At 48.6% G+C, this 10,360-nt stretch overlaps 5 protein-coding genes across 5 annotated transcripts; 3 read left to right on the top strand and 2 right to left on the bottom strand.

Moving 5' to 3' along the window:
• Nucleotides 1–182: 182 nt before the first annotated feature.
• Nucleotides 183–2,222, bottom strand: ATNIH1004_000911 (uncharacterized protein; the record flags this gene model as incomplete). Its single annotated transcript, XM_033565615.1, has 2 exons — nt 183–1,972; nt 2,039–2,222. 2 exons carry the CDS (start codon nt 2,220–2,222, stop codon nt 183–185), a joined length of 1,974 nt encoding a protein of 657 aa, XP_033431372.1.
• A 460-nt stretch (nt 2,223–2,682) lies between these two features.
• On the top strand, nt 2,683–3,807 carry ksrA (3-dehydrosphinganine reductase; the record flags this gene model as incomplete). The annotated part of the gene is made up of 3 exons (XM_033565616.1): nt 2,683–2,727; nt 2,786–2,917; nt 2,971–3,807. The coding sequence occupies 3 exons, from the start codon at nt 2,683–2,685 to the stop codon at nt 3,805–3,807; spliced, it is 1,014 nt and encodes a 337-aa protein (XP_033431373.1).
• A 701-nt stretch (nt 3,808–4,508) lies between these two features.
• Nucleotides 4,509–5,597, top strand: ATNIH1004_000913 (sterol desaturase family protein; the record flags this gene model as incomplete). The annotated part of the gene is made up of 2 exons (XM_033565617.1): nt 4,509–4,988; nt 5,067–5,597. 2 exons carry the CDS (start codon nt 4,509–4,511, stop codon nt 5,595–5,597), a joined length of 1,011 nt encoding a protein of 336 aa, XP_033431374.1.
• Nucleotides 5,598–6,603: 1,006 nt separating this feature from the next.
• Nucleotides 6,604–7,566, bottom strand: ATNIH1004_000914 (60S ribosomal protein eL6; the record flags this gene model as incomplete). The annotated part of the gene is made up of 3 exons (XM_033565618.1): nt 6,604–6,756; nt 6,858–7,193; nt 7,453–7,566. 3 exons carry the CDS (start codon nt 7,564–7,566, stop codon nt 6,604–6,606), a joined length of 603 nt encoding a protein of 200 aa, XP_033431375.1.
• Nucleotides 7,567–7,994: 428 nt separating this feature from the next.
• ADRM1 (uncharacterized protein) lies at nt 7,995–9,357 on the top strand (the record flags this gene model as incomplete). Its single annotated transcript, XM_033565619.1, has 3 exons — nt 7,995–8,045; nt 8,109–8,671; nt 8,817–9,357. 3 exons carry the CDS (start codon nt 7,995–7,997, stop codon nt 9,355–9,357), a joined length of 1,155 nt encoding a protein of 384 aa, XP_033431376.1.
• Between the last annotated feature and the right edge of the window lie 1,003 nt (nt 9,358–10,360).

Below are 10,360 nucleotides of genomic sequence, written 5' to 3' on the forward strand. Positions count from 1 at the left end.
GTCATTCTATTGTCTTTTGCCGGGGGCATCTATCATTTTATTAACAAGATTGCAGGAATTGAACAAAGAGAACCAGTGTTTGCAGAAGTGTATATCTTAGAATTATATATGTACACGCAAAATCCATTTTGATATCACATGTGGAACGCCCCAAATATATGCATCTAGCTATCTCACCAACGCTAGAGCTTAACACTTTTAACCAGGTTCTTCTTAATACCAGTGAGTTCACCACCGTATCCTCCACGGCCTTCACCACCCTTGTAGATCTGGCGGACGCTGGCCAGCTTCTTCTTCTTATCTTCGTACCTCTTTCTCTTCTTGACACGAGGATTGCGAGAGTCCTTGTTCCGCTTGGGGGCAAGACCTTTATTCTTCTCAATCTGGTAGGTGATGGCCCGTTTACCGTCAGGTCCAATCTCCTCTTGGATTTCCACATGTCCGCCCTGACGAGCTGCAGTTACGTGGGCCTCCGCGAGAGCCTTCTTGTCTTCCTTGCGCTTGTTGGTGCGCGCAGCAACCATGTCATAGTATTCATCGTCGCCAGTTCCCGACTGCTCGCCTCGGAGCTCATTGGCAACCCGTCGATCTTCATCGTCACTGTCACCGCCCAGCTGTTCGGATCCTTTAGGTTGCTGTCGACCACGCTTCTCGGCCTCGGCATTCAACCGAGCTTGGCGGTCCCTCAATCGTTCACGGTAGGGAAGATCCGCATCTCCACCAGCATCCCGACCAGCTGCAGTGCGCTTATTTGCCTTCTGTGCCAGCTGGGAGGTATAGAAACGGAGGGAGCGTTTCTGCTTGGCTTTCTCCTCGGCTTCCTTGGTGGTCAGAGCATCTTCATCGCCGAAGTCAGAGTCATCGGCGTCCTTGGATTTCTGCGCTCTTTGAGTGGGCCGTTTCCTGCTAGGTTCAGTAATAAGTTTCGATAGATCTGCCAGGTTAGCTTCTGTCTCTCGAAGCTTGTCTGCCCTTTGAGCTTCTGCTTCTGCCAGGGCTGCCTCGGCGGCACGTTGAGCCTTGGACTGTTTCTGCTTCTTTTGCTTATTTCCTTGGGCATCCTTTGTCTTCTTGCTTTGCTTCTTTGCATGGGGTGTTACAGTTAGCTCTGTCTTGGAATCCTTCTGCTTCTTGCCACTGTCTACACCTGGAGCTTCGGGGATGTTAAGATCCTTGGCGGTTTCCCAGAGCTTTCTGAATTTGACCAGTGATCCCATAACCGGATGAGCGCGTAGTTCGGCCGGAGATAGGGCAGCTGCCTTCTCCGACGCATCGTTGGCTGGAGACGTCAAGAGCATAAAATACAGGCTGATCACACCTAGGTATGCCGAAAGAGCACGATATTTGATGACCGGAACGGGGGATGCATTTACATTTAAAATGCCTTCGTTAGCCTCCATGGTTTTGAAAGCGTTGGCAGCCTGTGCAAGTTTCTCGAGTTCGGACTGAAGGGCACCGAAATCTTTAGCCAAGGGCTCAAGCTCCGGGTATCTCGCCTTCAGAATCTTCAATTTCTCCTCCTCGCTCATATCGTCAGTTATCTCTGCCTGTGGTAGGACCTCAGTTACCACTTCCGCCTCATCCTCTTCATCTCCCTTCTCTTTACCGGATTCGATCCACTCGGTTTCATCGAATCCGAAATCCCCCTCATTCATTGCTTGCAAATGCTTTTGTTGCAGCCTCTTCGCTTCCTTTTCTTCTTCAAGGGCATCTGCCTCCGTTTCGATTTGATCGGCATTATAAAGATCCTTCTTTGAAGAGCCCCATGCGGCAATATCGTCCTCGTCCTCGTCTTCAGAGGCACCAGATGCCCCACGCCGCTTGCTTTTGGATCCTAGAATCTCTTCATCGAGATCATCCACACCATCCTCATCATATCCATCTTCGTCCAATTCTTCCTCGTCGTCCAAGTCGTCTTCATCCATAGACTCATAGCCCATGACCTCCTCATCAGACAGCTGGAACAATTCCTCTGTGAACACATCTGATTAGATACACAAAGTGACAGAAAAAGAGGAGACCTTGGAAGCAAACAAACCTTCCTCAACCAACTTGCGACGTCTCTTCGCTTCTGGCGCTTCCTCCAGCAAAATCTGATCACGGCCGGTTTGAAACTCATCCTCGGAGCCGTCGAATCTCTCCTCAAGGCCGAATTTAGTCTTCTCTGGTGCAGGCGCATTTCTGGACGCAGGGCGACCACCAGCCTTTCTCTTCTTAGCCATGGCTGCGTCTCAAATGAACAAGCAAAGAATCCGCGCACGACCAAAGCCTCTTGAGTTGATAAACTTCTCGATAAAAATTTGGGGTGGGCCTCTCACCGCCCAGAAGTCGCTAAGCCACATCAGGGATATTTGTGTTGTTTGCTGGTACATACACATTGGTACACAAAACGTGTCTTACAGGCAGCCAAAAGGCTGTTCAGTAGTGTATTACAGGTAAGAGCGGTTCCGCGGTGATTGCCAATTTCCCATCTTGCGAACATACAGAGAAGGTAAGTGCAACTGATCGTGTTAGGAAGCCTCGCCCAGCGCGTTGTCGATTCTTTTACCTTCTCCCCAGATGTTCTCTCTTTCTTTCTCCCTCATGCATTACCCATTATCCTTCAACGTGCATGACTTATCCCCCACACAGCTGGGAATTTCAGTCGCTCTCTTCGGGTTCTTCCTATATACAGTTAGCAAAATGCTTGGCTTTGGAGTTCGTAACGAGTTTGTGGTGGAGGGCAGGGTAAGTCAAAAAGCCATTCTTCTAGGAGGCAGCTTGCTAACTCTTGTTGCCTATGTAGACGGTTGTGGTCACTGGGGGCTCCGAGGGTACGGGCAAAGCTGCCGCCTGTCTGCTTGCTGAAAGGGGTGCAAATGTTGTTCTTGTTGCCCGTACCGTCCAAAAGCTGCAGGAGTCAGTGGAGGTTGTCAAGGTATGTCCTCTACTCTGCAGTAGCGGGCTGGAATAACGCTCACATCTTCTCAGGGCTCTGCTGCGGACATCAGGATACAAAGATTCCACTACGTCAGTGCCGATCTCACAGACATTGCAGAGTGTGAGCGGGTGATGGAAGAAATCACTGAATGGAATCGTGGACTTCCTCCCGATGTGGTGTGGTGCTGTGCTGGATACTGCCACCCTGGCTTCTTCGTTGACACGCCTGTTGAAACGCTCAGGGACCAAATGGACACTGTTTATTGGACTGCCGCCAACACTGCCCATGCAGTGTTGAGGAAATGGCTTTTGCCCGTCAGTCCAAGCAAACAACAGGCACTACCTCGGAGGCATCTCATTTTCACCTGTTCCACCCTAGCCTTTGTGCCTATCGCCGGTTATGCTCCCTATTCACCCGCCAAAGCAGCCATCCGTTCGTTATCCGATACACTCAGCCAGGAAATCGAAATGTACAATGGCTCTCGTATAACCAAGACACGGTGTGAAGCCACGCCAGCGGACGTTAAGATCCACACGATTTTCCCCATGGGAATCTTGAGTCCGGGCTTTGACAAAGAACAGAGGTTGAAGCCTGAGTTGACGAAGCAGCTAGAGTCAGCTGACAAACCACAAACCCCGAAGGAAGTCGCAAGACTAGCAATTGACGCTTTGGAAAGGGGCGAGTACCTGATCACTACGATGTTCGTCGGCCATGTGATGAAAGGTAGTGCTCTGGGCGGTAGCCCTAGAAACTATACTATCCGCGACACCTTGACCAGCTGGTTCAGTAGCTTGGCCTTCCTGCAAGTTACTCCTGATCTCCGGAGACAAGCTTGGAACTGGGGAGTGAAGTTTGGTCTTCCATCAAACAAGACTGACAAGGAATGAGTGACTGTATGCCGCATGTTTCGTCGTCTAGTGTTGTGCCTTAGATACCCTGGAGAGCCTTTCTCTTCTTATCCTTATACTCGTCATGCCTCATGTTTCCGAGCTATATTTATAACCTACGAATGAACTCTGGTTCTCGTTGTAAACAGTCTTGCCCATATAGGTTCTGTTGTAGATCAAGCCAGGCCACATTCCAAGTCGGTATTTTGGTCGAGTGGGATTTGATAGTAGCCTCCTTTGTGTCTCTTCTACAGTAGTCGAACATCCGTAGATGTCTTTTGGATGTCTTTGGCACAAACAAAGAACGGTCAAGCGGCTATCCATATATATGTCGTTCTATATCACGATGCACCCAGCCACCTGCTCTCAACAAACTTTGTTTCTATCGCAAACTCAGTGTAACGACTTTTTAGAAAAAGCCTTCGGAATCCCCGTAAATGGAACACACCTAGTTAATTGCAGCAGAACAACGGCGTCAAAGCTCACAAACGTCGAGCCCAAACGGGTTAGTCTAGAGTCGGCCGATCGGCGTGACGACATTATCATCGAGACTTTGCACACGACCGATTCTATCTTTGTGCTGAAGTGCTTTGTTCTAGGCGTGATCTAAAACAGACCCCGATCCAAATGAATCCAGCCGATCGGGGACTGTCATATATAAAGAAGGAACCGACCGGGGTTCTCCTGAGAAACCGATTACAATGGACACCCTCTTTTCTTTACCGGTGCTGTCCCTTTTCCTTATCCCCACCACGGCTTCCTATACCACGAGTCTGAACTTTATCTTCTTTTACATGACATGGTCGACACTCGTGTTTTCCCATTCTCCTCTTCGAGTCGAGTTGTTTGGCACCGTGGCTGTGCGGCTTCTCTTCTATGTCCTCCCGTCCCTGCTTTTCTTCCTGTTCGATATCCTCACCCCGTCAGCAGCGATGATGATAAAAGTTAATGGTGAAGGTGGCCTTCCCAGCGGAAGAAGACGGGGTAAGATCCGGCTGAAAGACATCAAGATTGCGGGATGGGGGCTGGCCAATGTTATCCTGAGTATCGTGGTGCAGGCTATCATAGAAAAGATACGGATAAGTGCCTTTGGCGCGCGAAGCAGCTTGAAAGTGTCGATTAAATTACCAATGCCCTGGGAGATGACGAAAGATTTGTTGCGTGGACTGCTAGTCCGAGAGGTGATGATTCTAGCCCTTAATAATGAAAAAAAAATAATGGAAAACCAGCTAACGTTCTCTTTTGCCCGGCTACTGCAGGGCATATCCTATGCCATACATCGCTTCGTTCTGCATTCCAAAGACAACCGACTTCGCATAGTTACCGAACAGCATCAACTCTGGTATCACTCACTGCGCACCCCGTTCCCTCTCACGGCGCACTATGACCACCCGCTCGTATATCTCCTCGCTAACTTCATCCCCACCTATATGCCCGGCATGCTCTTTCGCTTCCACATGCTCACCTACCTCCTCTACATGTCTGTCGTCTCCGTCGAAGAGACATTCGCTTTCTCCGGCTACACGGTGATGCCGACGAGTTTCTTCCTGAGTGGAATGGCGCGCAGAACGGAAATACATCTGTTTAGTGGGGCGAAAGGGAATTTCGGGCCCTGGGGCATCCTGGACTGGATCTGTGGCACCAACGTGACAGACGATGATGATGTTCTAGACGAGCCCGGTGTCCAGAGAGCGACCATGGATGACAAAGTCAAGAAAGCGGTGGAGCGTTCTACCCAGAAGAAGTTTTACGAGCGTCATCGGTTGAGAAGAGGACGTCGGGATGATTAGTCGTGGGATCTGGTTGCTATATATGATTTTGCGATGAGATATGTGTTTTTGTAGTGATGCTTTATTTGGGCATGTTTGATTAGACTAAATGAGTAATTATTATTTGATTATGTCATGGGTGTTTGGCTGTAACTTTATATGGGAGGTTAGGGCAATTGACTGCAAACATGGGGTAAATATGGTTTTTTGACCTGATAATATATAGATAGAATCTGACTTTCCGACACCTAACCTATCCCTATTTAGGAAGCCCTCCCATGTGACCATGATTCTGCCAACTTTTTAAAAAGTTCAAGAACTCTCCTACCTATACACTTAGTCTCTATTATATAATTAATTAAATATCTTGTTATATATATATCGATTTTAGCGCTCTTAAATGTTCTTCCATATAAAAAAATAAAAAAAACATTCAGATATCAATATTCACGCAGATACACAGACAGGTAGACGAGCAGCTAAGGGGTCAGGGGCCTTCCTAAATAGGAATAGGCTAGTATCAGAATAGTCGGATTCTATAGATGGATAAGAGTGGATAGCTAGTATATGTCGCATCTGGAAATATTGGAAAAAGGATATAATCTAACCAAAACTTAATTTCCCCAAATTTTAGAAATCCGCCTGAACCTGGAATTGGTGATATAATCATACTGAACATAAAAAGAATTCCCGGCCGCACGTTGAGGGGGACATGAACAGCCGGGATGGTATTCATCTTTTTTTCTTTTTCACATTTCGGCTCATATATTAAAAAAAGATCTTGCAAATCGGCCACGCGGGAGGGACTGTCCGTGAAACAAAAAAGAAAAAAAACAACCGGTATTCCGAATTGACCGCAATCCTAAGAAGCAAAAACGGACTCCGAATCGAGTTACATGTTTCATGAGCTGCTCCTCCTGCGCTGCGAAAACGCTTCCCACAATGGGAATGCCAATCTGCATTCTAGCCGCCCCTCACAGAATTCCTCCACAAGTATCACCGAACCCGCGGCCGCCGCTTCGCACATTTACCACTTCATCTCGTGGGGCTTGTCACCGTTCCGGAGGCTGAAGGTGCTGGCGAGGTAGCTGCCAAGGAAGTTCTCCTTCTTGACGCTGGCCAAGATGGACTGGTCGATGGCCTTCTGGTCGCTGGCGCGGGCGCTGGCAACCTTCTTCTTCTGTAGACACAGTCCGATGTCAGTATTTTGCCCTCACATCCCTGAGGTTTATATCCGTCGGATATGCCTCCTGGTTGATTTACAGCGCTGTTTTCACGTACCTCGGGCTTCTCTCCCTGCTTGAAGAAAGCCTCCTCGCTCTTCTTCTCCTTGCTCTTCTCCTTGGTGAAGTAGTCAGGAGTGGAGACCTTCTCGATGATCTTGGCGTCGACACCGCTGATGTCCACATGGGTGCTGGTGGCGATCACATAGCGGGAGTTCACACGGCGGAGGGGAACACCGTTGATCTTGAAGGGACCGGTAACGAGGAGAACACCCTGGTCAAGGTGCTTGAGGAGGACGACACGCTTGCCACGGAAACGACCGGCGAGGAGGATCAGGACGGCACCAGGCTTGAGGCTCTCACGGAGCTTGGTGGGACGGACAGCCTTGCGAACCTATTTGCACAAAAAGTCAATACAATGTCAGAATGCGTCTGTCCTATCTTTCCCAGATACATGTATGTAGATGCCCATATATAGATAGTTGCGAATGGATGCGATTCCGTTATTAACTCCATGTTTCCATCGCACCGGTCCTGATTCCCAACAGCAGCCAGGCTCATTGACGGGCGCAATCGTCGCACTTGGTCATAACAGACCATATCTCATTTCACACAAATTTGGGTTCATTTTTTCTGCACAGGGGTGTACTGACTTTCCGGGGTTGCGACTCGTCATCAACGGGGTACCATTTCTGGGCCTTCAGGGCCGGCACGGTCCTCTGGCCCTTTCCAAACTGCTTCGTCTGGCCAACAGTAGAGTCCGACATATTGGCTGCTGGGGACGAAGGGGAGTCGAAAAGAATGAAGGGAGGGTGGTTGTCGACGGCGGGTGGTTGTTGGAATTGATGAATGACGGTCTACTTGCGGCCCTAGGCGGGAAATCTGAGGTTTGTGGGAATCACGAGCCCTAGCCGAAATACGCTAGTGCGGATTTGGGGGACCCGATAACACCATTTATGCCTGAGGCATAAGGCAAATACAAAGGGTACCGCACAGCGACCTAAAACGCACTAAGAAGCTGACTAACCCGGCCCGATGTTGTTGCTTGAACTGACGTACCTTCTGCCCTCGAGCTGCACAGCTTCTTCCTGACCTTCCCACCCCCCAATCTTGTCCTGCGTATCATCATAAGCCATTTTAAACAGATTGGGCCTAATTTAGAGCTTTGTTCTTTTCTTTTATAACCTCTTTAACTATGTCCATCGCACCGATTATTACATTCAAAGCGGGTATCTGTGACCTTGATGTGAGTTTGTTTCCTTACAGTCCACCTTCCAGTAAGCTTCTTGCTAACTGACCGTGATGGTAGACGTCCAGTGAAAACCCCGTAGTGAAGCCAAAGACAACACCGGGATATATCTATCTCTATTCAGAGGATGATTTGGTACATTTCTGCTGGCGCCCTCGGTCTGTTCCTCACACGGAACCGGAGTTGGACCTGGTGATGGTTCCATCGGATGGAAGCTTTTTACCCTACAAACCAGCTGGCAACGATAAGCCCACAAACGGTCGCATATATGTATTGAAGTTTTCTTCTAGCTCCCAGCGGTATCTCTTCTGGTTGCAGTCCAAGTCCCAACACGAGAGCGGCGATGCTAGCTGGTTCAGCACTAGGGATCTCAAACTTGGAGAAATCGTCAACACCTTACTCCAGGGTGAGGAGGTAGATGTGGAGGATGAAATCGCCAATTTGCCGTCCGGTCCCACTGGCGGCGACGATGACGAGACCATGGAGGACGTGGAAGGCGTCGATCACGACCCGAATCATAGCCGCGGGGGTAACAGCGGAGGAGCGGGGCCCGATGCAACCGGCGGAGATATTAGGGAAGAAGGACAAGAGTCAAGAGAAGGCGGCGCTGATGGCGGAAGAGCGTAGGTACATATCTCTATGCAATTTCTTTGCCCTTAGAAATGGTGTTTTCAGGCTAAACAGGCCGGGAGATGGAAACTGCCCTCGTGGACATGGAAAATGCTTTATTTTTGTTGTTGTATTCAACTTGTACTGATGCCTTTACAGGGAAAGAGATGGCTCTGATCCGTCGTCGGTGGTGCAGAATTTCTTGCAGTCTTTACAAGGAAAATCCAGACAGTCCCAGGACCCTGATAGACCATTCACTACGCTACAAGATCTCCTTTCACCATCAGCTACTTTGCCTTTTGTTGAATCCGCGGATGCCAAGACTGTCGACAATCTCCTGAGCTTTTTACCACCAACGCTTCTCCTCCTGTCACAAGATGTAGGAGATGTGCCTTCCGAGGATAGCTCTGAACTTGCCAATGCAGTCATGGAATCTCTGGACCTCTCGCAGAAGAAGGGCATTCTTCGCAAAGTTTTACACTCGCCTCAGTTTACGCAGAGCCTTGCGAGTTTGACGATGGCTATAAGAGATGGTGGTCTACCAAGTATCAGCGAGGCGCTGAAAATCCCCGTTGAGAATGGAGGGTTTATGCGTAGGGGAGGGGTTCCCCTGGGCGGTGGTGATGCTGTTGAGACATTTCTGCAAGGCGTTCGGGATTATGTCAAGGACTCGAATGGCAATGAGATGGAGACTGATTGATTGATGATACATTGGTCGAATCTTGCCCTTTTTTTTTTTTTTCGTTCAAAATTATCTTCCGTCATTACCCTTCGATGTAATTAGGTAGACCTCCCATGTGTGTTTGATTATTCTGCTTCCTGCATTAGAAAATGACTAGCGGGTTGGGACTCCTTTGAGTAATTGAATCATTGTAAACTTGATCTAAAGAATAAATTAATATTCACAAAATAATAATAGCTAATAAAAATAGTACAATAATGAAATAAAATAACCCAAAATTGAATCAATATATTACGGCAGAACAAAAAGACTGGAAGACCAACGACAGAGTGCTGGTCTATTTTTGGTTGTGGCGGGGAACCACGGAGTTAGGCAACATGATTGTCCCTACTGGGGATGCATCCTACTGAGGCCATCCTCTGAGGAGTCGAACGCGAGGTATATACTGGACAATTAATGATGATGGTCATCAGATTGATTGATTGATAGTGTTGGATAAAGAGAGCGTGGTAAAACATCGTCAATCAGAATCTGCTCCAGCTTAGTCAGGTTGGTTCCTCGTAACTAACTATAACCAACCGCTGGTTCCTCAAGCCTAAGGCTTCCAACTGACCACACAAAAGTCCCCGGTTGCTTTTTCAGCCCCCGACTGGGCCACTTGGGGGCTCCAGCTACGCGCCTACAATTTGCGATCTAAAGGCCACCATCTGTCCATTCTCCTGTATTACAATCGGTTATTAGCCTTTATTACTGTTCTTCTTTATGCTGCCTTCATGTTTGGCTAGACTGATTGGACCCGGTTTAACGTTCCGTTCCGAACCATCTCTACCGGTCCTTCTCCGTACCGTAGTAAAAATTAAAAAAAAAAGGGAAGAAGGTCTACTTACTACAGACGGAGAATTGAACCACATCAGCAGTCAACGCCCTCCTTTCCACGTCGATCGAGTCCTCCCCAGGACCACGGTCCTCCCGACGCATCTCGTCTTGTCTCCCTATCTCTATAGCTGCGACCTGCGATGTC

This window comes from Aspergillus tanneri (genome assembly GCF_003426965.1).
Source record: "Aspergillus tanneri strain NIH1004 chromosome Unknown AapTan_2_pilon_pilon_pilon, whole genome shotgun sequence".
Lineage (NCBI taxonomy): Eukaryota > Fungi > Ascomycota > Eurotiomycetes > Eurotiales > Aspergillaceae > Aspergillus > Aspergillus tanneri.